Raw genomic sequence first — 26,790 nt, 5'->3', positions numbered from 1 at the left:
TGATGCAGGTTATATTCAAGTGGAATGACTGTTGTGGTAATAGGAAGGCTGGGAATAAAATACTAATTTTGTTGTGAGTCTGCCTTGAAAAAAGAACTCATTGCTGCTTTGAGAAAAAATTCTCATCGCCCTTTTCATATCAACTGGTGGTTTTATAGTTTTATTTTCAGTTGTGTTTTTCCCCTAATTTGATTGTTTTTCACTGGTTGAACAAAGAAATTATACGCTGCTATGCATGAACCAGATGGAGTGGCTGGCGTCAGCGCAATTCGAAAGGCAGAACCATCTCTAAAAGAACAGATCCTTGAGCATGAGAGCATTGGCTTACTGAGGGATGCCACTGCTTGTTATGACAGGGCTATTCAGCTAGAACCAGACCAGGTAAGATGATACATGAAAGGCAACACAATGAAAATAGCCCTATACTAGGAACTCAGGAAAATTTGGCTTCAGTGCTGTCTGTATCAGTGTCCCAGTGTGCCTGGAAACTATTTAATCATATCTGAGCTTGAATTTTCTGGTTGATAAAATTAGAGACTCGCACTACACTAATCTCCAAGATTCCTTCCAATGCCAAATTTCTATAACTTTAGATATGCCCAAATGAATGAGATTTATTGCAGAGTATATTTATATTAAACTGCATGTTAAATTACTCTAAAATTTATATAATTTTAGTTTGCTATTAAAAGTATAAGATAATGCATCAGTTTTTAATAATGATTTTCTAGTTTGAGAAACCTCTTCAGATTTCACGTTGCCTACCAATGTCTGTGAATCTCTGAAATGGTCCCTCAGAATCAGTGAGCTAAAGTTACCCGTGGGGGTTACATTATATACTATATGTTTATTGGGACAGGAAAGAGGTTTAGAATCATTGATTTATAATCTTGGCTTAAATTCTCCTAGTCTTAGAAGTATTGCTTTTTGTCATATTTTGACATGTTCATTTTCTCAGAAGCTCAATGTACAGGGTTATTTTTTATAATCTTGTTTTCAATTTTAAAGAATGTTACATAATTCTATTTAACTTTTTTGTTACTAAAGCCCCAAATCTATATTAATAATAGAATGATCTTGAATTTTCATTTTGTATGTCACAGTATGACAGATAATCTTTAAACAAAATGTTAAAGTGTACTTGTTATTTTTATATTTGATCTGAACCCAAAGTTAGACCAAATCTGGAAAAAATAATTTTGAGTTTTTAAAGGTTGTCTGCATTTAAAAAATTATTCAGATGTGTGTATGACATTGGTAGGAGTCTCTGCCATATACCAAGCAAGTTGGCTGTTTAACTTAAGATTCATAGGCTCAATGAGGCAAATGGTATTTTTTAAAATAAATATTAAACTGTTTTTGATTCCCAACACATATTTATAAGTGACCACTGTTACTTTAAATATTTTTTAAATTTTTAGATCATTCATTATCATGGTGTAGTGAAGTCCATGTTAGGCCTTGGTCAGCTATCTACTGTAATCACTCAGGTGAATGGAGTGCATGCTAACAGGTAATATTTTTTCAAGTAATGATTTTCTTTTGTTGTTTTAGCTTAATGGGGAGTTTTTAAATTAATGAATTGGGTTGACATAATGTTTACTAAAGTAATCTTTTTTATGTTTTCATGCATTGGAGATAAGTACCAAAACATACATATTTTTCTACTTCTTCATACGTTGATCTAGCACTTAATGGCTTATCCTCTGTCCAAAGAATCATCCTTGAATTAGATCTGCTTTAAGGCAGAAACCTTCCAGAATTCATGTACTCTTGGTGAGGCTCATACAGGCACTTCAAAAGATATCTAAGCTCTCCTACATTATTAGCACCAGTTATTTTTTGTGTTGGGTAGTGAGCCTTTGTGACTAAAGTGTGGGTTTGATTTACCCCTAAAGGATTGATAAAAGTGAAAGCAGCTTTCCTTTCCTGCAGAAAATGGGTTTACTATAGCAAACCCAATGATATGAAACAAAAAATAGTCCTTATATGTGGCAAACATGAAGGCCACACAGTTCTTCCAATTTTAAGAATAACTGTGGAGGTTGGTTTTGTTTTTGAAGCTGCCGTACTCTGAGTACTGAAAAGCCTTGTCCTTAATATATTTACTAGACCCCAACTGACTTTTGTGGGCAATGATATCTGATCAAAAGGGATGGGACCTTAGTTAATCAGTGAGCACACAGGCTCCTGTTTTTAGTTAGACTACCTTGAAAGCAGTTCTTCAAAGTTCAGTTTCTATAAATTCCAACTGTGTTTTGTAAATACCACTATTTTGCAATGTCTAAGAGCAGAGAAGCTTACTGTTGGTCAGATGGTTTCATAACAGTGGAATTTATGAAACAATGGGGAAAACTTTGCAGAAGTATGGAAAGAAGGGATTATATGTTTTAGATACATTTCTCCAGATTAGTTGAGAAACCTTATGAATAAAGGGCTTGCAGGAATTTGGAACAGTTTGTCATGGCCCAGGCAGAGGTATCAGGTTTGCTTACAATGAACACTGGACAGTTAGACTCCTCTTGTCTACTTTTTGGATCTGATTTGTGAAATGGCGAGTTTCAATGTTCAGCAAATGAGTCTGTATCATATTGGAGCAAATGGTCATTAATGGTATGTATTTTCCATGAGGGTAATATTCGCATTTAAACAAATGTATCTCCAAAATTATTAATTGTGCTTGACCTGCATAATCATTCTTTTAAATGTACTCATTTTATGGGGATAAGTCCTAAACAACCTTATCCTCATGGCCATTTGGTACTGCTTTTCGTTTAATACTTGGTGCACACTCCTTCTGGATGCCAGTCATGCTAATTCTCCTCAGATTTTTCTTCTGAGATTTTGATATTTTGGCATCTGGTGATAAACTTATAAAGTTATTAAAAATTACATTTTTGAAAATTATATTTCTATTATAGTTCTTTTAGCCTTGTTTTAAATTGTTTATGATGGTATTCATATTTAGAAATTAGGGAATATTCAATATTTATGCTATTTTAGATTTTTTTTAAATAAAATAAAACTCATTTGTTATATTTTCTTTGTGTGTTTTTGCTACAGAAAGAGCAAGGAGGACTTTTAAGGGTACTGATCCTAGCCTCTCCGAGTCATGTTACCTTCTTTACAATACTAGGGGATAAGTGTGCCTTTCATTTTTGTTAGTTAATTAAATGGAAAAATGTGCCTAACTCAGGGTCTAGCATATAGTATGTATTCAAATGGTATGATTAATAAAGAAGAAACATGAGGAAAGTCTAACTTCTTTTATGTAGTCATGATGTAAGACATCACTAGCTTAGTCTCACATAAATAGAATACTTATAAAAAATAATTACCTATATCATACTGATTTTATAAACTCAAATTTTAAAGTTACTGAAAATAGTTTAAGAATAGATATATATTTTGGTTAGCTAATTTTGTATCCTTTGTTATGCCATTAACGCATCATTTGTAACTTTCTTATTGCTCTTATTTATTGTGTCCTGTGTACTCACAACCTGCACCTGAGCCACTGTACCACCTGTAATTTTATCTTAAATTTCATTAATAATCCCAAGTTATTGGAATTGTTTACCTCTTAATGCATGTATGTTCAGTTGGTTTTTTTTCCTCCTTTCCCTTTGTTCAGGTTAAACATGGAGCTAATCTTACAGATACACTTTGTAGTTTTCCAGGTATTAATTCTGCTCTAATTGACACGATTTAATTCATCAAGAAATGGCATTTTTAAATGGCTCTATCAGGAGTAATTATTGAAGAAATGTTCTTGGTAGATGGGCAGATTAAAGTCTGGGAGGTTCTTTTAAATAGACATAATTATTTTGTATCTAAGTACGAAATATAATGCAGTACAAATATAATAAATAGAACAATAAATAAATACAATAAACAGAGTATCTAAACCAGTGAAAATAATCTTTAAATTTAAATGAATAAAAGCTTAGTTGATACAGTTTCTTTTAATAGGTCTGAATGGACAGATGAATTAAACACATACAGAGTGGAAGCAGCTTGGAAATTGTCACAGTGGGATTTGGTGGAAAACTATTTGGCAACAGGTAAATTACTTCTTAAAATATAAGCAATTTTAATATGCCATAAATTGTCAGACTTAAGTAGCGAAGTAACAGTGGTAATTAATCTCTCAGCCTGTATTATGATAGTCTGGTTTAGTTTTTCGTAATAGAAAGGAACCATCTGTTCAGTATTCCTTCTGACCATTTGACCAAGTGAAGTAAAGCTTGTTCTTAGACCCAGCTCTAATGGTATTCCTTGACTCTTCATTTGTTTTTCAGATGGAAAATCTACCACATGGAGTGTCAGACTGGGACAGCTATTATTATCAGCCAAAAAAAGAGACTCCACAGCTTTTTATGATACACTGAAACTAGTGAGAGCAGAACAAATTGTACCTCTTTCAGCTGCAAGCTTTGAAAGAGGCTCTTACCAAAGAGGATATGAATATATTGTGAGGTATTTCAAGGTTTCTATATTTATATTCCTGGTCTATAAGAATTATCTGATGGCCTAGAATTTTTTAAAAATTTTGTCATCCTTTATTGTTTTCTTTTCTTTTTTTTTTTTACATTACCTTTTAGTCCTCTTATACCCCTTTACCTTCTAGTAAGCTTAGAATTTCTTGATCAGGAAATAACTGATAGTATGTTTGCTATTATGCACAGCTAAACAAAATGACTTTTTCATTTTTTAACTCATAATCACCCTATAGTTTTTTTAAAATGTTCAAATATACGTTCTGTTAATTCCAAAGGCAATTATGAAACTTCTAAAAAAAATAACAAAAATATCTTACATTTATCCTGAAGTAATTCATAGTTTATTTTTTGTACAACTAACCTAAATAATCTAGACACCTGTGTTTGGCACCTTGGTGCCTTCTATTTGTAAGTCCCTTTTTCTTCTTCTCATTTAAAAAGACATTTGACAGTCATCCCCTCCCCAAAAATGTAAGCATTGCATTACCATAAAGGAATATTAACTTTTAGAGGTAAGAAAGAACATGATGAAAAACATTTTCCGAAAAAAAAATTAAAGAATAAAAAAAATAAGTAAGCAATTTTTTTTAGTTAGAAGAATTTACTGTATTTTGTAGAAGCCCCTTTGGTAAGAGCTTAATGAAACCAGAGATTGGACCACTCAGATTATTTCTGTTCTGTAGCTGTGTTCCTTTCTTTCTTTTTTTTTTTTAAATTCCCACTGGAGTACATTCTCATTAACAGTGGAAGGGAGGGAGAGGGAGAGAGGGAAATATTGATATGAAAGAGAAACATCAATTGGTTGCCTCTCATATGCACCCAGACTTGACTGGGAATTGAACCTGTGACCTTTTGGTTTATGGGTGACGCTCCAACCAACTGAGCCACATGGGCCAGAGCTATAGCTAGCTGTGTTCTTGAACATAGACTGAATCATAGATGCTGACGATTATACAGTGGGAAAAAAATCTAGTGTGAAAGTATCATGAGTGTTTCTATTACTCTTAGGAAAAAAACAATTAAAATTGTATCATTTCCCATATTTTACTGTCATCTATGCCAAGTCCTCTTATGTGCAGATATTTATGTTGCTATATAATGGATCCATATTTTCTTTTATCTGTGATAAAGTTTGATTTTCATACATTTGAATTTAGTTTCATATACCCTTCTCTAATTAATAGGAATTGGGGGATCATAGCAAAGCACTAAATATTTAAATCAACATAAATTGGTATTTATACCCAATATGAAAAGATGTTACTATTTATAGTTACTCAGGATATACAGGGGTTAAAGTTCTTCCAAAGGAAACTGCTCATTTCTGCTGCTTCATGGTTAAAGTACATGCTTTGTATATGAGATTAATAAGGATAAATATTGTAACATTTTAACATAGGCTCTCTCTGTCTTCAGATTACACATGTTGTGTGAATTGGAGCATAGCATCAAACCACTTTTTCAGCAGTCTCCAGGTGATGATTCTCAAGAAGATTCTCTAAACTGGGCAGCTCGACTAGAAATGACCCAGAATTCCTATAGAGCCAAGGAGCCCATTCTGGCTCTCCGGAGAGCTTTATTAAGCCTCAGTAAAAGGTTTTTTCATACTTTTTAAAAAATGTCAATTATTGTGGATTTACTATTGTATTTGCATATTACTTGTATTTATTTTTCCTAATTTTCTCTCTGAATTTATATTTTTCTATTTTTAATTGTCAAGGCTACTCCATATAGTTGAAATGAACCTAGAACATAAGAATTATGTGTACATGCAATATATCTTTTTTTTAATGTTAAAAACTTATCTTGGGGAGATACAGATATAAGCCATTATTAGGTCTTCATAGACCCATCATTTATAAAGATGGAGCACTTTAAGAAAATTAAAAAGTTTTAACAAATTAATTTTGATTCCTTTGAATGGTATATTAAGAATTTCCCTGTTATAAAGAGGTATCTTAATTGTTGTTGAATACACTTAAAAATGCCCTTTCCTTCCTGTTTTGTCACATTTCTTTAGACAAGATTACAGTGAAATGGTTGGAGAATGCTGGCTACAGAGTGCCAGAGTAGCTAGAAAGGCTGGTCACCACCAGACAGCTTACAATGCTCTGCTTAATGCTGGAGAATCACGACTTGCGGAACTGTATGTGGAAAGGGCAAAGTGGTTGTGGTCCAAGGTAACCACTAAGGGAATGTCATCTGTATGTATTCTTTTGTGGATTATGTACTTCTTATAAAGGGCTGAGTGACAGACAGTCCTTGATCTAAATTCAGGACCTCCTTTTTCTCTCACCTTTTCTTTGTTATTTATCTACCATAATTGGGAAAAAACTTTCTTCTATCCTAAAGGTCCCAAATAGTTGTCCATTTCAAGACTGAAAGTGTAGTTCTTTCAGTTTTCATCTATTTTTCATTTTTTTCTTGAGGTAAGTGATCAATTTTTACTTTGTTTTAACCTCCTATATGTATAAAGAGTGTGTGTAGTAAGGACTCAAAAAATATTTGTTAAATGAACACAATATTGTCCTTACCTTATATCCTCGGCAGAGAATTAGTTTTGTGTGGACTTACCAATATTACTGTCAAGATTCACTTCTAATTAATCTAGCCTGTTAGGAACAAAAGTCTCCAGCAGTTCTCAGATTAAAGCTACAGTAATGAGAAAAGGGCTTTTTAAATATCTTATTTGCAAAGCTTATGTCCCAGATTTAAATGGTTATTATTTACATATCTCTTCATGCTTGCCACTAGTTCAGAATTAGTAGTAAGCATAGGTGTTCTGAAATTGACATTTACCAATTACAGTTGCTGCCACCTCTGATTGCAGCAGCTTCACGGTGGCTGAGAAAGGACAGGAGGGGAGATATTTCCAGGATAGAAAGTGAAAGTAATAATTCAGGCTGCATTAGCCTGTACCTGGTCATTTTCTGAGCTAGTGCTAATCTATATGTTGTAATACCTGAAACTCAATATGTTAAAAATGCAGTTCATCACCTAACATTCAATGCGTATTTCTCCTCCCATATTCATTATTTTTCTAAGTAGGACTCTATTGCATTCTCATCCAAGGTAGAAATCAGGGCATCATCCTGAACTTCTTACTCTCCCTCTCTTTCCACATTCAGTTGGAGACTAAATCTACCTTAGAAATGTCTTTTGACTTCTCTCCCACTTATTTGTCTCTGCTGCTCTAATTCATGCCATTTGTAGCCTATAACAATATTAATAGCCTTTTTTGGGGTCTACCATATCTTTGTATGCATTACTGTAGTCTGTGATTTTTCTAAAATTCATGTTGAATCACGTTGCTCCCCTGATTAAAATCCTTCAAAGTATTCTTTATGCTTTTAGGATTAAGCCTGAATGTTTGAAAGTACACACAAGGCTCTTTGTGATTAAGTTCCAGTCTCCCTCTTCAGTTTCATTTGTCACTCTCTCACAAACCCTTTAGACTTCAGCTAAAATCAGAGTACTTAACTGTCTTCCAATTAAAATTATTTTCCCTTCTACCAAAAATGCCCGTCACTGAATTCTCTGCCAGGAAAATTTATATTCATTCTTTAAGAACAAATTCAGACCATCCTCATTGGGTAACCTTTCCTGACTGTAACTTTCCTTCATTTTCCTGTATTTTCATGTAGATTTAGGGAACTCCCTTTTCTTTCCTCCATAATACCCATGTACAGTCCTCTGTTAATAGCATTTAGCACATTACCTTGTGATTTTACATAGTCTGTTTCCTTACTTGATGAACTTTTTTAAGCCAGAGATTTTTATTTATTCATTGTTCATCCCCAGTCATATAGGTATACCTTCAGTTCTCTACACTTCGACTATAAAATGAATGAGTAAATAAGTAATGTGTTCTACATGAAATGAAGCAATGCTTCCTTTTAAGATGTTACTTTCATAGGATGGAAATAAGAACTGAACATGAAATTCAGATGGATTTACAAATAAAATATCTAACGAACTTTTAAATCCTAACAAATTTATTTGTTTTTCAGAAAATGGAAATACGTTCTTAAGTTAAAAGTCTTGTTGTTACCTTTTTTTCTTTTAGGGTGATGTTCACCAGGCACTAATTGTTCTTCAAAAGGGTGTTGAATTATGTTTCCCTGAAAATAAAACTCTAACTGAGAGTAAGGACATGTTAATCCATGGTCGAGCTATGCTACTAGTAGGCCGATTTATGGAGGAAACAGCTAACTTTGAAAGCAATGCAGTTATGAAAAAGTATAAGGCAAGTATGTGTATAATGCAATTTCAAGTAGAAACTCACTCTTTTTGTGTTTGAAAATAGATAAGATTGTTTTAAAGTCCAAATGGAAAAATACACGTATAAAAATAGCCAGTAAACTTTTTTGACTTTTTAGTGAGTATGTAGCGTAAGTATATAAGTAAGTATGTGTTATTTACTAAAACAAGGTAAATATACTCATGAAATCATCACCTAGGTCAAGAAGTAGAATATTATTAACACTTTACAGCCTGCCCTTTCACCCTCATTCCCCAAGGTTAACTACACATTAACCTGAAAATTTTTGAACAAACATAGTATACGATGTCTGTCCAGAAAAAGTCCAGCCATTGTTAATATAATGAGAATGGTTTGCGCAACATTGATGCAACCTGGCAGCCAAGGAGAATGGACTAGAATGCACATGTGTGATCAATGATAACTTCGCTGTACTAGCCAGTGGGAGCAGTAGATGCTGTTGAGTGAGCAGTTGAGTGTGTACTGTGTGGTCATTGCATTCAAAATGACTGAGTGAGCAGAGCAATGAATTTGCATCAAAATTTGTGTTAAGATTGAATATTCCTCCACAAAAACTATTTGGTTGATTCAGCAGGCTGCAGCCATGGGCAACTGGTGATTGGCAGCTTCGTCGCAACAACTGCCAGCTCACACATCACATCTCGTGCGGAGTTTTTGTGTGAAACATCAAATCACCCAGGTGACTCAGCCCCCCTATTGTCCACAACAGTCCACATATTGTGCCCTGCAACTTCCAGCTTTTCCCAAAATTAAAATCACCTTTGAAAGGGAAGATATTTCAGACCATCAGAGAGATTCAGGAAAATATAATGGGGCAGCTGACGGTGACTGGGAGAACTGCGTGAGGTTTCAAGGTGCCTCCCTTGAAGGGGATTGAGGTATCATTGTCCTTTGTACAGTGTTTCTTCTGTCTTCTTCAATAAATGTCTCTTTTTTGTATTACATGGCTGGATACCTTCTGGACAGACCTTGTATACCTTTCTTACTAGTTATTAAGCTTTACGTAGATGGTGTTATAAGACAGATACTTCTCAGTAACCCATGGGTCAAAGAACAAATAGCAATGGGAATTTAAAAATACTTTGAACTGAATGATAATAGAAATATAACATTAAAACCTGTGTGATGCAGCTAAAGCCATTCTTAATGGGAATTTAAGGTATTATTTACATGTATTAGAAGAAAATAAAGGCTCAAAATTAATGAGCCTTAGTATCCATCTCAAAATGTTAGAAAAGGAACTGAAAAATAAAAAATAAAAATAACAAAGAATGTAGAAGATAAGAACTAATAAAGAAAGAGCCGGTAGCTAGAATTTGTGAGGCCAATTAACTGAGAAAGAGAAGTTAGACCAAAAGTTCTAGATCTGCATAGGAAACTTCCTGAGTTTTTGACTAAGTACCATGGTGCACATGCATAACTCAAAACTCTACGAGGCCCAGGTGGAAATAGCAGCCAATTTGAAAGAACAATTATGGGGAACTCTGGGAAGAACAATATTCGGAGGGTAAATAGGCACATTGATGTAAATCATCAGTGCTAATCTTTCGGGACACAAAGGTAAAGTGTGACAAGTATGGGTATATCTGGAGGGGCAAGCTGAGAATAACGTGTGTGTGTGTGTGTGTGTGTGTGTGTGTGTGTGTGTGTGTGTGTATTAAGACTTACTATAAAGGTGTAGTAATTAAGATGATTTTATATTCACATAAGGTTAGACAAATAAACCAACAGGACAGAGAACCCAGAAACAGATTCCTAATAATCCTGTAGAATAGTGAGGAATAGTCTTCAATAAATGGTATTTTGTCATTTCGATTTCTTATAGGGAAAAGGAATCAAACTTGATCTCTTCTTTACACCATAAACAAAAATAAACTTCAGGTAGATTGTAGATCTAAGTGTGAAAGATAAAATAATAAAGCTCCCAAAATTTAATATAGGAGAGTACCTTCATACCTAGGGGTAAGTCAGGACTTCTTCAACAGATGAAAAGCACTAACCATGAAAGAAACAATTGATAAATTTCGCTAAATTAAAATTATGAATTTCTGGTTATCAAAATATACTATTAAGCATGTAGAAGCAAGCCATAGATTACAAGATGTTTGCAATGCATAAATGATAACAGACTCATGTCCAGAATATAATAAGAACTCTTGAAAGTCAATAAGAAAAATACAGACAACTAAATTTTGAAATAGAGTAGAACATTTCACAGAACTAAATGTATGAATGACCCTCCAAAAGAAAAAAGAAAACTTGTTAAATGTAGTAGACAAGAATAGATAGAAATTAAAATCATATTACAATATAACACTATATACCTATCGGAATGGCTAAAATTTTAAAGGTTGACAGTTCCAAATGTTACAAAGACTGGAGTGCACTTAGACTCATGAAATGCTGCTGGAAGTATTTTTTTTTTTTCTTTAAAGCTTTTATTTATTTTTAGAGAAAGGGGAAGAAAGGGAGAAAGAGAGGGAAAGAAACAATGATGTGTGATTGGTTGCCTCTCGTATGCCTCCAACTAGGAACCTGGCCCACAACCCAGGCACATGCCCTGACTGGGAATAGAACTGGCAACCTTTGGGTTCACAGGCTGGCTCTCAGTCCAATGAGCCGTACCAGCCAGGGCGTTGCTGGAAGTATTAATTGGAAGTATAATTTAGAAGACAATTTGACATTTTCTACTAAAGGTAGTAATACTGTGACCTATCCCTGTACCAATACTCAATATGTCTCCATAGGACATGCACAAAAATGTTTATAACATTATTTGTAGATTTTAAACTGGAAGTAACTCAGATGTCAATTGGTTATAGAATGGATAAACAAATGGTAGGATATTGTTATAATATAGTACTTTATATATAGCAATGAAAAGCAACAAACCAAAGTTACACACAACAACTTGGATTGATCTCACAACCATAATGTTGAATGAAAAAAGCCAGGTACAAAACGATATGTGTATTATGATTCCATTTATAAAGTTCAAAAATGGGCAAAACAAAGTCATTATAGCAGAAATAAAGACAGTAGTTGTCATAGTTTGTTTGGGCTGGTTAACAAGCATACCGTATCCTGGGTGACTTACACAACATTTATTTCTCACAGTTCTGGAGGTAGGAAAGTCCAGGATCAAGCCACTGGCCAGTTCCATGTCCGGTGAGGGCCTGCTTCCTGGTTCATTACACTACTGTCTTCTCATTTTAATATAACATGGTGGAAGGGGCAAGGAAACTTTTTCTAGGTCTCTTTTATAAGGGCACTAATCCTAATGATGAGGGTTCCATCTTGTGACCTAACCATGTCCAAAAGGCCCCACCTCCAAATACTCTGTTACACTGGAGATGAGGCCTTAACATAAGAATTTTTGTTGGGTGGTGGTAAGGGGCGGTGACACAAACGTTCAGCCTATAGTAGTGGTTATTTTGGGGGAAAAGAAAATGAGTGATGATTGGGAGGGTGGGTGGAGGGACTCACATTTCTGGAGTTTTTGTTTGGGTGTTATCACTTTGTGATAATTGATCAAGCTGTACATGTGAGGTTTACAAATTTTTCTGTATGTAAATTTTAATTTCTAAGATAAAAATTTTGAACTTAAACCAGAAAGGAAGGAGGAAGGGAAAGAAAGGAAGCAAGGAAGATAGAAAGATGATAAAAACAGATTAAAAATACTTTTGGGGGAAGACGTTTTAATTATTACTCTCTGTTGTTCCCTTTGCTTCTCCAATGGCTAAATAGGAGAGACACACTGGCTGCCTAATTCCTGTGGCTTGTTTGGGCCAGTATCTGTTCCTTACATCTAGTCATGCCAATCCCCTCCCCACAGGCAGGTTCCTGGACTAAATTGTGTTCTCAGACTTGCTTGGATTAAGAGTGGAAATTCATTTAAAGAATTTTTTTTTTTTTTAGTTAGCTTTCTGTGTTGTTTCCATCACATTTCAAATATTATTAAAAAGTTAATAAACCACACAAATACTTAAAGGGGAAGGGAAGAGAAAGAAAATGACAAAGGAGACGGAGTAGGAATGGCCTGAAAGGTAGGAGAAAACTTGGAATATTGTGGCCTCACAGAAGTCAAGGGGAGAAAGTGTTTCAAAGAGAAAATGGGTGGAGAACAGAAACAAATGCTGAAGAATGTTCAGATGAGATCACACTTGGAAAATGTCTCTTTGGTTTAGGGAACAGCTTTGTAGAGTGGTCAAAACTGAAGCCCACAAGAAATAGTTTGAAGAATGACTGTAAAGTGGAGATTTCTTTATAGAAGCCTGATTAGGAAGGGGTTGAGAGAGAGAGTGATAACGAGACAGAGTCCTTGGAGAAAAATAAGACGTGATATTTTTAAAAACACATTTTTATACTTTTAAAATCCTGTCATTTTCAGTGATTTGATACTACCTCCCCTTTCTTTGAGTTTTTTTAATAATAAAAAGATACGTATATACAGATACATAAAATACCTTAATCCATCTGGAGATTATTTTGATGTCTCATATAAAGTGTCAGATTATTGTGAAATTTAGATCAGTGAATAGTCACCAAAACCGACCAGCCATCTTGAGAAAAACATTTGTAAGAAAGTAGTTAGCTATTACTTACGTGCATCAAAGAGTCAGTAAGATGTGGATTTCATCCTTTTGATCTCTAATCATCTATTCATATTTTACTTCCCAGCATAGTGTGAGGTTTTCTGAGTTGAGTGTCCTGTCTTTTCTTTTCTCAGGATGTGACCTTGTTCCTGCCAGAATGGGAGGATGGGCATTTCTACCTTGCTAAGTACTATGACAAATTGATGCCTATGGTCACAGACAACAAAATGGAAAAGCAGGGTGATCTCATTCGGTATATAGTCCTTCATTTTGGAAGGTGAGTGTGAGTGTGAGAACTGTGAGTTTGTTGAGTAAATACTTATATGTGAGGGTGACTGTTGATATTGAACTGTTATCACAGATATTGACATATTCAGGATGTTCTGTTTTACATATCACCTTAAAAGAGATGTTGTTAATTTTTTCTTTATACATTTTTTCTTCCCTTTTAAAAATAACTATTTTAATGGAGTAAAGGGTGCATATATTTTAAAAATTCAATAGTACCAAGGATACATAATGAAAATTAAGTGTCCTTCCCATTTTAGACATTCATCTCCTGAGTGCCCCTCCCTAGAATGCAAGAAGACTCTAAATCTAATACATTTTCTGGTTGTATGTAATTGCCAGTAGACTCTTTCCTGTGAGCCCATTTTACTAAGAAATAATCTATATATGGTTTTGATATTGGACTTGTAGATAGGCTTATATCTTAAACTAGATAACAAGTGAAATATAACTTAATTTCAAATATTAGTATGTGGTAGTCAGATTGCGTTATTTCATGCCTACTGTTTATATTGTCACAAATTGTTAATTCCTAAGAGGTAATAATGACATTCCACTTATTCTTTCTTTCTTTCTTTTTTTTTTTTTTAACATTTTATTTATTTATTTTTAGCAAGAGGGGAAGAGAAGGAGAAAGAGAGGGAGAGAAACATCAATGTGTGGTTGCCTCTCACATGCCACCTACTGAGGACCTGGCTTGCAATCTAGGCATGTGCCTGACAGGGAATTTAACTGGTGCACCTTTGGTTCCCAGGCTGGCACTCAATCCACTGAGCTGCACCGGCCAGGGCCACTCATTCTTTTTATCGTGCTTATTACCATTGCTTTACATTGAAGGGTAACTTACTTCAGAGCAATAAATCTATTTAAAGTTGCCTATTATTAGATATTTTGACTCCTCAACTTAGTATTTTCAGGAGTCAAAGCAATATTTGTTTATTGGTGATGATGAGATTGCAAGATTAGTCAAGCCTTTCCTCCCAAGATGGAATTCAAGTTCTGTAAAACCCAAACTTAATTTTATTTATTGATTATTGGTTGTTTGTTATTGAGGCAGAATTTATGGCATATTGGCATTTTGAAGTGGAAGCATAAGCAGGTGGTAGTTATTTTTCTTTTCCAAAATGCATAATAGATTTCATTGGCTCTTTAATATTAATATATATCATGTACATTGGTAAACAGAATTTATTTAATACATTTCTTCTAAAACGGAGTTATTTAGAGTCCTTGATATGCATAACACTGTTAGATACAGTATGAGATATTTATAAGTATAGTTTGAGAAAATAAGGAGATGTTAGAACATATTTGATCCATAGTAGTTAAAATAAAACATTGGGTGCTTAAGGGAGTACACTCAGCTATCAAGACTAATTTTTATAGTGGATCCCTATCCAAAGGGGACACAGAGCTGCCTAGAGACCCTTGAGGAGAGACTCGAGATGGAGGCGCTGGGGAAAGAACTGGAGGAGTAGCCGGGGATTCCCAGAGCTGACTCCTTCCCCATTCCGTAGTCTCCATTTCGTGCAGGCAGACCACGCCCCCAAAGAAGCAGCAGAGGGAAAGGAAGTAATAGCCCTGCCCTCAGGACACTCTAGCCTGGACAGGAGTTGTGTGCGGGCCTTGGTGCTGAGTGCAGAGCTGCCTGCAGAGATAGTAGACCCCAGGCTAAAGGGGACACAGAGCTCCCTGGAGACGCTTGAGGAGAGACTGGAGGCGGAAGCTTTGGGGAGAGAACTAAGGGAGTAGCTGGTGGGAGGACCCCGGTGCTGACTCCTTCCCCATTCCATGATCTCCCCATTCATCTTGCTCAGGCAGACCATGCCCCTGAGTGACAGCAGCCTGTAAGGACACGATAGCCCCACCCTCAGGAGGCACTGCCCCACCCTGTGGTGCCTAAGCCTGACAGCTTAGGGCACAGTGACTAGATTAACAATTGCAGGAGACAGACACAGACAGTAGATTCCTGGAAGGCTCAAACAAACAGCCTAAGGTCAGACAGGGTTAACAACTGACAATACAGAGGCAGACCCAGAAAGAAAAGAAAAGAAAAAATAAATAAAAAGACCTGCCAACTACCATAGATGTTTAATCCACAAATTGAGGAAATCAAGACTTATCAATTGAAGTAGAAGAAAAAAAAAAGACTCTTACAAATAATGGGAAGGAAAAGAAATACCCCCCAAATGAGGGGTATTTCTCACAGAGCGAGCTAAATGAAATAGAAGCAAGTGAACTATGAGATATTGAATTCAAAACAATGGCTCTAAGGAAGCTCAAAGAGAAGTATGAGAACTACAGGGAAACTATGAGGAACTTACTGTAAAGTATATCAACCTGGAAAAGGACATAGAAACTATCAAGAAGACACAAGAGAAAATAAGAATACCATTTCTGAATTGAAGAACACAGTAGAAGGAATCAAAAGCAGGCTGGATGAAGCTGAGGATCAAATCAGCAAGCTGGAGGACACAGTAGAAAAAAGCTCCCAGAAAGAACAGGAAATGGAAAAAAAGACTCAGAAAGGATGAAGAGGCATTTAGGGAAATGCAGGACACCTGAAACGCAATAATATCCCAATAATAGGGATACCAGAAGGAGAAGAAGAGGAGCAAGGGATACAGAACCTGTTTGAAAAAGTAATGATGGAAAATTTCCCTAACTGGAGAAGAGAAAAGGTCTCACAGGTCCAGGAAGTACAGAGGTCCCCAATTCAAGAGGAACCCAATGAGGCCCACTTCAAAACACATCATCATTAAAATGGCAAATATCAAAGACAAAGGAAGAATCCTAAAAGCAGCAAGGGCCAAACAGGTAGTAACATACAACGGAGCCCTGATACAGCTAGCAGCTGACTTCTCAACAGAAACAGTACAAGCAAGAAGGGAATGGCAAGAAATAGTCCAAGTCATGAAAAGCAAAGGCCTACAACTAAGACTGCTCTGCCCAGCAGGGCTCTCAATTAAAATGGAGGGTGAAATAAGGGGTTTCCCAGACAGAAGAAGACTAAAAGAATACATCTCCACCAAACTAGCACTACAAGGTATGCTAAAGGTACTGCTTTAAGAAGTAGAAGAAAAAGAGTGAGAAAGAGAAGAACACAGGTACAAAGGGAAAAATGAATAAGTTTCTATAAATAATAACTCTCAATTGGAATGGACTGAATGCCCCAATCAAAAGACACAGGATAGCTGAATAGATAAGAAGACATGACCCATACATATGCTGCCTAAAAGAGACCCACCTCAGAACAAAGGACTTACACAGATCGAAAGTAAAGAGATGGAAAAAAAATATTCCAAGCAAATGGGCAAGAGAAAAAAAGCTGGGGTAGCATTACTTATATCAGACAAAATAGATTACAAAACAAAGGACATGAAAAGCGACCCAGAGGGACACTATAATACTTAAAGGAAGAATCTATCAAGAAGACACCAACATTGTAAACTTATATGCTCCCAATATAGGTGCCGCCAAGTTTATAAGGAAATTGTTGGATGACTTCAAAAAAGATATAGACAGCAACACACTGATAGTAGGGGATTTCAACACCCCACTGTCAAAAATGGACAGATCTTCCAAACAAAACGTTAATAAACATATTGTGGCGCTGAATGACACACTGAATCAAAGAGACTTAACTGACATATATAGAACCTTACATCCCAAAGAAGAAAGTTGATCATTTAACGCTACAACTTCAAGAACTGGAGAAACAACAACAAATAAATCCCAGAGCAAGTAGAAGGAAGGAAATAATCAAGATCAGAGCTGAACTGAATGACATAGAGACGAAAAGAACAATTCAAAGGATCAACAAATCCAGGAGCTGGCTTTTTGAAAAGATAAATGAAATCGACAAGCCTTAAGCAGACTCAACCAGAAAAAAAGGGAGAGGACCCAAATAAAAAATATCAGAAATTAAAGAGAACTTAAAACGGATACCACAGAAATACAAAGGATTGTCAGAAACTACTATGAACAATTATATGCCAAGAAATTTGAAAACCTCGGTGAAATGGACACATTTCTAGAAAAGTATAATAGTCCAGCACTGAGTGAAGAATAGGCAGAAAGCTTGAACAGACCGATAACAGCTGGTGAAATTAAGGCAGTAATCAAAAAACTCCCAGGTCACCAAAGCCCTGGTCCGGGCGGTTTCACAGGAGAATTTTACACATCTCAGGAAGATTTAACCCCTGTCCTTCTCAGACTATTCCAAAAAATCCAAGAAGAGGGAAGACTCCTAAGCTCTTTTTAGGAGGCCAGCATCATCCTAATCCCAAAAACAGACAAACAGACACAATAAAGGAAGAAAACTACAGGCCAATATCTCTGAACACAGACGCTAAAATCCTTAACAAAATTTTGGCAAACCACATCCAGCAATACATTAAAAAGATATCTGCCATGATCAAGTGGGATTCACCCCAGGGATGCAAGGATGGTTCAGTATACTCAATTCAATAAATGTAATACATCACATAAATAAAAGAAAAGACAAAAACCACATGATTATCTCAATAGATGCAGAAAAAGCATTCAATAACGTACTGCACCTATTTGTGATCAAAACACTCAGCAAAGTGGGAGCAAAGGGGGCATACCTCAACGTAATAAAGGCCATATATGATAAACCTACAGCCAACGTCATACTCAACGGACAAAAACTAAAAGCTTTCCCACTAAGATCGGGAACAAGACAAGGTTGTCCGCTTTCACCACTTCTATTCAACATAGTATTGGAAGTCCCAGCCACAGCGATCAGACAAGAAAAAGAAATAAAAGGCATCCAAATTGGAAAGGAGGAAGTAAAACTATCATTGTTTGAGGATTACATGATAGTGTACGTAGAAAACCCTGTAGATTCCACCAAAAAGTACTCAACCTAATAAGTGAATTTGGAAAAACAGGAGGATAGAAAGTCAATATTCGGAAATCAATGGCAGTTTTGTATAACAGCAATGAAATAGGAGAAGAAGAAATCAGAAAAAAAAAAAAAAACCACTTGTTATAGGAACAAGAAAAATAAAGTACCTAGGAATAAAACTAACCAAGGAGATAAAAGACCTGTACACAGAATACTATACAACATTGAAGAAAGAAATTAAGGAAGACATAAATAAATGGAAGCATATACCGTGCTCATGGATTGGAAGAATTAATATCACCAAAGTGTCCATACTACCCAAAGCAATTTATAGATTCAATGCAATCTCTATTAAAATACCAATGATGTATTTCACAGAAATAGAGCAGACATTTCAAAAATTTATACGGAACCATAAACGAACCCGAATAGCCTCAGCAATTTTGAGAAAGAAAAACAAAGTAGGAGGGATCGCAATACCGGACATCAAACTATATTACAAAGCCAGTATAATCAAAACAATCTGCTACTGGCACAAGAACAGACCCATAGACCAGTGGAACAGAATAGAAAGCCCAGAAGTAAGCCCATGTCTATGTGGTCAATTAATATTTGACAACAAGGGCAGAAGCATAAAGTGAAGTAAAAATAGGCTCTTCAGCACATGGTGTTGGGAGAGCTGGACGGCTATATGCAAAAAATTGAAATCTGATCATCAGCTGACACCGTACACAAAAATAAACTCAAGATGGATAAAAGACTTAAATATAAGTCACAACACCATAAAAGTCCTAGAGGAGAACATTGGCAGGAAACTCTCAGATATCACCTGCAGCAATATTTTCACCGACATGTCCCCTAAAGCAAGAGACATAAAGGAAAGAATAAAGAAGTGGACCTTATCAAAATAAGAAGCTTCTGCATGGCTAAAGAAAATATCAGCAAAGTGAAAAGGGAACCAACTGTATGGGAAAACATACTTGCCAATGATACCTCGGACAAGGGTCTGATCTCCAAAATGTATACAGAACCCACACAACTCCACTCCAGGAAGGCCAAGAATCCAATTTAAAAAATGGGCAGAGGACCTGGGCAGACACTCTTCCAAGGAAGACATACAAAGGGCCCAGAAACATTTGAAAGGATGCTCAGCATCACTAGCCATCAGAGAAATGCAAATTAAAATCACAGTGAGAGAGATACCACCTCACACTGGTAAGAATGACCATCATAAACATATCAGCAAACAACAGGTGCTGGCAAGTCTGAGGAGAAAAGGGAACCCTAGTACACTCGTGGTGGGAATGCAGACTGGTGCAGCCACTGTAGAAAGCAGTGTGGAATTTCCTCAAAAAGCTGAAAATGGAACTGCCGTTTGATCCAGTGATTCCCCTGTTGGGACTATACCCTAAGAACACCAGAACGCCAATACAAAAGAACCTATGCACCCCAATGTTCATAGCAGCACAATTTACAATAGCCAAGTGTTGGAAGCAACCTAAATGCCCATCAGTAGGTGATTGGATCAAAAAAGTATGGTGCATTTACACAATGGAGTACTATGAAGCAGAAAAAAAAACTACACTTCGCAACAGCATGGATCGAACTAGAGAGCATTATGCTAAGCAAAATAAGCTGGAGGGCGAAAGACCAATATCATATGACCTCATCTGTAAGTGGCACCTAACCAACAAAAGAAATATGCAAGGAAAATATGACCAACAACATTGAAAGAAAAAAAGGAACTAACAGAGTCAAGAGGGAAGGAGGGAGGGGTGGGTGGGGAAAAAGAAGGGAAGGGTCAAGTCAAGAAACATATATCAGGGACTCATGGACAAAGCCAAAGTGGGGAAGGATTGGGGGAAGGAGAGGGAGGAGGGGGGCAGAGGGAAGTGGTAGTGGGAAGGCAGAGACAAATGTATTTGAACAAAAGAAAAAAAATACAGCTTCATTAAGCTTCAAGATACCATTTATTCCCTTTCAGATGATCAAATTTTAAAAAATTGGTACCCAGTATTGGCTTAGACCTTGTAAATAATTAGTCTTATATATTATATGTGGTAGTATAACTGGGTAAAACTGTTCTCTTTCTGGAGAACAGTTTCGCAGTAACTACTGAAATAAAAAATACAATTAACCCAGAAAAAACAACAAGAATGAGATCAAAGAAGAAATCAAGAGGTATCTGGAAACAAATGAAAATTAACACATAACAACCCCAAACCTATGGGACACAGCAAAGGCTGTCTTGAGAGGGAACTTCATAGTGATACAGACCTACCTAGAGAAGATGGAAAATTCTCAAATAAGTTTTTTGTTAATGTCAAAAAAAATAGACTAATTTTTATTCTGAGTGATTGAATGACTGTTATTACTAATTAAGCATCAGTATTTGCCCTCAGGGAACTCCAGTGCAATTAGACAGAGGAACCGTAAGCACATAAAACACTTTTTTTTATCCTCACCTGAGGATATGTTCATTGATTTTAGAGAGAGAAGAAGTGGAGTGGGGGGGAAGGAGAGAAGTAGACAGAAACATCAATGTCAGAGGGAAACATTAATTGGTTGCCTCCCAAATGTACCTCAACTGGGGACTGAACCTGCAACCTAGGTGTGTGTCCTGACCTGGGGTTGAACCTACAACCCTTGGGTGTACGAAAATGACGCTCCAGCTAACTCAGCCACCTGGCCAAAGCAGCACATAAAACATTTAAATAATGGTACATAATAGAACGTGTAATAAGGTATCAAAAAGTATAAAAACCTTTTTTGATATTAACAAATATGCAAATAAACTAAACACGTCCAGAAGTCCTAAATTTTGGGCAAATCTGAAGTCAGAACATAAGCCCCTGGCTTCATGATTTGAACAGCATATACCTTTTTTATACTGCATTGCTATAGTAGTGTGTTAGGCCTCATGAAGATGGTAGGATTTGAAAGGTAATTAAATTCAAGAACGACTAGGCCATTGCTAACATTTTACAAATTTGGCAGAGAAATAGGATCTGAATGGTTTGTTCAGAGGATGGTGAGGAAATTGGACTTGATGGAAGATGTATGCTGGTGACTAGTAAGAGCCTTAAGATTGAGAAGGTATAAAGAAACAAGATAGTGAATATTTGAATCCTAGGCAGAGTTGTTCATATGGTCTTAAAATATAGGTAATTGGTTCCTTTTTTTGAACATGAGAAGAGCACAATAAAACTGGAATTTAAAGGATATTAGTGTGGAATTTATTTAAGGACAGAAATGTAAAATTAGGGCGACTAAGTTATAATTTTCCAGAAATTGAGTGACTGAGCCTGACCTAGGCTGATGGCCGTGGAATGGAATTGAAGACACAAATGCTAAGGACAATTTGAAAGAAGTATAGGCAGGTTCTTTTTTCTTTTAAAGATTTTATGTATTTATTCTTAGAGAGAGGGGAATGGAAGGAGAGAGGGAGAGAATCATCAGTGTGTGAGAGAAACATCAATCATTTGCCTCTGACATGTGCCCGGACCAGGGACTGAGCAGTAACCCAGGCACGTGCCCTGACTGGGAACCTAACCAGTGACCTTTTGCTTTATGGGATGATGCCCATCCAACTGAGCCACACCGGTCAGGGCGACAAGATTTTGACTAGGTCATGGCTTGCATTAATTTTGGTACAGGCAATATAAAGCTTAGAGAGGAATATAGTAGGAAATAAAGGGGAAAGAGGAGTCAAAATACAACCTCTACTAAGAAGAAATACTGATAGCATAATTTTTGTCTGAAGGCTATATATTACTCCAGTACTAGTTTAAATCTTAGGATTTTAATTTACATAACATAAACAAAGAACACTATGTTAATAATACCTTCTCCTTATGATTGCAGATCTCTACAGTATGGAAATCAGTTCATATATCAGTCAATGCCACGGATGTTATCATTATGGCTTGATTTTGGTGCTAAGGCATATGAATGGGAAAAAGGTATAATTTCATATGTAAAATTTTAAGGAACCAAGAAAAATTATTATTTTTGTATGAAGTCAGATTTAGCTTCGCAGTTTAACTTATTAAAAGCTAAGAATTAATTTGGTAAATTAGATTTTATAAATTTAAAAAAGTCAGTGTAATTGAAAAATAAATTTAAAAGTATTTTATGTGTGAGCCAGAAACTAAATGTTAAAAACAGGAAATACTAAACATAGACTTTTTAAATTAAAATATGGTTAACTTAAAATATTCTATTAGTTTCATGTGTACCAAATAGTTACTCAACATTTATACACCTCACAAAGTCATCACCATGACTAATCTGGTACCCATCTGTCACTGTGTAAAGTTATTATATTATTTCTGTATTCCCTATGCTGTACATTACACCCCCCTGACTTATTTATTTAATAACCAAAAATTTGTACCTCTTAATCCCTTTCATTTTTTTTGTCCTCCCCTCCTGTACTTCCCTCCCTACTGGCAACCATCAGTTTGCTGTCTATGTGTATGAAGCTGTTTCTGTTGTGTTTTATTTGTTGTTGTTGTTTTTTTAATAACTGAGCATAGAGTCTTTACGTAGTTGCTGTTCAGAGCCTGCAATTGAAAAGCTGCTCTTTCCTTGATAAAGCTAACAGCTATTGAAAAATATTAATTAAAGCCAAATAATTTACCATAAAAATTACAGTGGATTGTGGCTTCTTCTGTTTGTTTTTAGTGACAATTAATGGCCCTTGGATTTTTCAACAGTCCTAAATAAGTGTTTTTTCCTACTTGGACAGAGAAAATTATATTTTCGCAAAGTGGCATGTGGCCTGGTTTGGTACATGAGAATAGCATACACTAGTCCATATTTATCCACAGGGACACATTCCAAATCCCCCAGATGGTACCAAAATCTAATCACCTTCTTCAGCTCTGCTAGAAATATGGCAGTAGCATCTTTGTTAGCAGACAGAGCCTCTCCAGTAATTTTTCTTTTTAAAAATATTTATTTTTAGAGGGAAAGGGAGGGTATAAGAGGAAGAGAAACATTGATGCGCGAGAGAAGCATCAATGGGTTGCCTCTTGCAGAGCCTCCACCTGGGACCTGGCCCGCAACCCAGGCATTGTGTCCTGACCTGAAATTAAACCAGCGACCTTTTGGTTTGTGGGACAAAGCCCAACCCACTAAGTCACACCAGTCAAAGGCACCTCTCCGGTAACTTTTATATTTTTCGGTACAAACGTATTCCCGAGTCTTTGTAACCATCCCTTACTTGCAGTAAATGGCCTGGTGTCACTCATTTCAGGGGATCCATTGCTGAAGTCTTTGTATGGGCTCAATGCTTGCTGGTGCAACACATTGCTGTCAATTGGAGCAGGTTTTCTGTACATGTTTTCTACCCACATATTTAATACTTCTTCTGTCTTAACCAAGCACTTCTCACATGTTGTGGCTGTAACTTTTGCAGCTTGATGTTCGATAGCAAAACTAGCATGAATTTCTTTTTCCTTCTTCACAGCTCAATGAATAGAAGAGTCTTCTTACTGTAGATCTTAGCAATCAGCATACATTATTTTTTCTTTCTATATTGTTAAGAATTTTTGCCTTTTTACTTAAAGGAAGCACTTTGTTGCTTCTCTTTGGCATATATTAATTGCCAGCATCACTACTCCTGTGCTTTAATGACATTAGTAAGTAAAATAAGGGTTACTGAGGCACTGCAGTACCTCAATAGTCAATCTGATAAGTGAGAGGGTTACTAAGTGACTAACATGAACAGTGTGAAGATGCTGGGCAAACGGATGAATCATGCCCTGGAGAGGATGGAACAGGGATGGCGTGAGTTTTTATCATGGTTCTCAGAATGTTGCATAATTTAAAACTTGTGAATTGTTAACTTCTGGAATTTTCCATTTAATATTTTCAGGCAGCAGTTGACTGTCAGTAACTGAACATGTGGAAACCAAAACTGTGGATAGAGGGGATTACTATATATCTTAAAGCTGTTTTTAAACCAGAATTGTTCTTCTGTGAAATGAACTGTTGTACTGTTTTATTCTTTTTAACTTCTTACTCTTTTTTTTAACTTTGATTTTTCTTCCAGCTGGCCGTTCTGATCGTGTACAAATGAGAAATGATTTAGCAAAAATAAACAAAGTTATCACAGACCACACAAGTCAGTTAGCTCCATATCAGTTTTTGACTGCTTTTTCACAATTAATCTCCCGAATTTGTCATTCTCATGATGAAGTTTTTGTTGTCTTGATGGAAATTATAGCCAAAGTGTTTCTGGCCTATCCTCAGCAAGCAATGTGGATGATGACAGCTGTATCAAAGGTAATGTATTGATCATAACAGTGTTTTTTGCCATTTTTATGGCATTGATTATTTAATGCTAACATGTAGATGTAAGTTTCCTGATTTTTCTCATATTAGGATTGTAGTAAAACGTAAATTTTAAATACTTAAAAAAGAAATTATAGCATTATGTTTCATTTTAAAATTAGGAATATTTGCCATATCAAATGAAGTGATTAGTATGTTTAAGAGCAAAGAATTCAGCATGACTTTTCTTTGTAAAGTACATAAATTGTTAGTGCTTGATGATCTATTTTCTTTTTATAAATCATGTTTATTCTATTACAGTTGTCTCAGTTCTGCTTTGCCCTCCTCCACCCATCCCACCCCACCCCTCTCTCCCACAGTCAATTCCTACTCTGCTGTCTGTGTCCATGGGTCATTCATACATATTCTTTGTCCAGTTCCTTCTCCTTCTTCCCATCGTTGTCCTCCTTCTCCATCCCTTCTGGTCACATTCAGGTTGCTCCATGTTTCCATGCCTGTGGTTTATTCTGTTCATTAGTTTATTTTGTTGACTATGTTACACTTGGAGGTGAGATCATGTGGTATTTGTCTTCCACGGACTGGCTTATTTCACTTAGCATAATATTCTCTAGTTCCATCCATGTTGACGCAAAACATAGGAGTTCCTTCTTTCTTTTTTTTAATTAAATTTTAATTTATTTTTTCAAATACATTTGTCTCTGCCTACCCCCCACCACTTTCCCTTGCCGCCTCCCTCCTTCCCTCCCTCAGCTGTTCCCCTTTGGTTTTGCCCATGAGTCCTTGCTATATGTTCCTTGACTTTCCCCTTCCCTTCCTTTTCCCCACCCCCCCTCCCTCCTTCATTCTTGTCTCTGTTGATTTCTTTTCCTTTCAATGTTGCTGGTCATATTTTCCTTGCATCTTTGTATTGTTGGTTAGGTTCCACTTCTAGGTGAGATCATATGGTATTTGTCTTTTGCCCCCTGGCTTATTTCACTTGGCATAATGCTCTCCAGTTCCATCCATGCTGTCATGAAGTTTAGTACTTCTTTTTTTCTTTCTGCTGCGTAGTATTCCATTGTGTATATGTACCATAGTTTTTGATCCAGTCATCTACTGATGGCATTTAGGTTGCTTCCAACACTTGACTATTGTAAATTGTGCTGCTGTGAACATTGGGGTGCATAGGTTCTTTTGTATTGGCGTTTTGGTGTTCTCAGGGTATAGTCCCAGCAGGGGAATCACTGGATCAAAAGGCAGTTCCATTTTCAGCTTTCTGAGGAAATTCCACACTGCTTTCTACAGTGGCTGCACCAGTCTGCATTCCCACCAACAGGGTACTAGGGTTCCCTTTTCTCCACAGCCTCGCCAGCACCTGTTGTTTGTGGATCTGTTTATGATGGCCACTCTGATTGGTGTGAGGTGGTACCTCATTGTGGTTTTGATCTACATTTCTCTGATGGCTAGTGATGCTGAGCATCCTTTAACATGCCTCTGGGCCCTCTGTATCTCGTCCTTGGAAAAGCGTCTACCCAGGTCCTTTGCCCATTTTTTTATTAGATCGTTTGTCTTCTTGGAGTGGAACTGAGAGAGTTCTTTATATATCTTGGAGATCAAACCTCTATCTGAAGTATCATTAGTGAATATATTTTCCCATATGGTTGGCTCCCTTTCCATTTTGCTGATGTTTTCTTTTGTTGTGCAAAAGCTTCTCATTTTGATGAGGTCCCTCTTGTTTATTCTTTCCTTTATGCCCCTTGCTTTAGGAGACATATCAGTGAAAAAATGGCTGCATGGGATATCTGAGAGTTTCCTGCCAATGTTCTCCTCTAGGACTTTGATGGGGTTGCGACTTATATTTAAGTCTTTTATCCATCTTGAGTTTATTTTTGTGTATGGTGTCAGCTGATGATCCAATTTCCATTTTTTGCATGTAGCCGTCCAGCTCTCCCAACACCATTTGTTGAAGAG

General features: G+C 36.3%; 1 protein-coding gene across 1 annotated transcript in view; it reads left to right on the top strand.

Moving 5' to 3' along the window:
* Positions 1–26,790, top strand: part of ATR (ATR serine/threonine kinase) — a 146,750-nt gene that overhangs the window by 92,121 nt on the left and 27,839 nt on the right. Inside the window, exons 29-38 of the mRNA XM_054575092.1 lie at positions 217–381; positions 1,422–1,513; positions 3,973–4,064; positions 4,302–4,479; positions 5,919–6,098; positions 6,523–6,682; positions 8,569–8,748; positions 13,514–13,656; positions 22,405–22,502; positions 24,599–24,831. Coding sequence (XP_054431067.1) covers positions 217–381; positions 1,422–1,513; positions 3,973–4,064; positions 4,302–4,479; positions 5,919–6,098; positions 6,523–6,682; positions 8,569–8,748; positions 13,514–13,656; positions 22,405–22,502; positions 24,599–24,831 — 1,521 coding nt within the window. The remainder of the gene's footprint in view (positions 1–216; positions 382–1,421; positions 1,514–3,972; positions 4,065–4,301; positions 4,480–5,918; positions 6,099–6,522; positions 6,683–8,568; positions 8,749–13,513; positions 13,657–22,404; positions 22,503–24,598; positions 24,832–26,790) is intronic.

Source organism: Pteronotus mesoamericanus, unplaced genomic scaffold, assembly GCF_021234165.1.
Source record: "Pteronotus mesoamericanus isolate MK-2021 breed Mesoamerican mustached bat unplaced genomic scaffold, CSHL_Meso_final contig_27, whole genome shotgun sequence".
Classification (NCBI taxonomy): domain Eukaryota; kingdom Metazoa; phylum Chordata; class Mammalia; order Chiroptera; family Mormoopidae; genus Pteronotus; species Pteronotus mesoamericanus.
The sequence above is the reverse complement of the archived record's forward strand: the minus strand, read 5'-3'. Positions and strand labels throughout refer to the sequence as shown.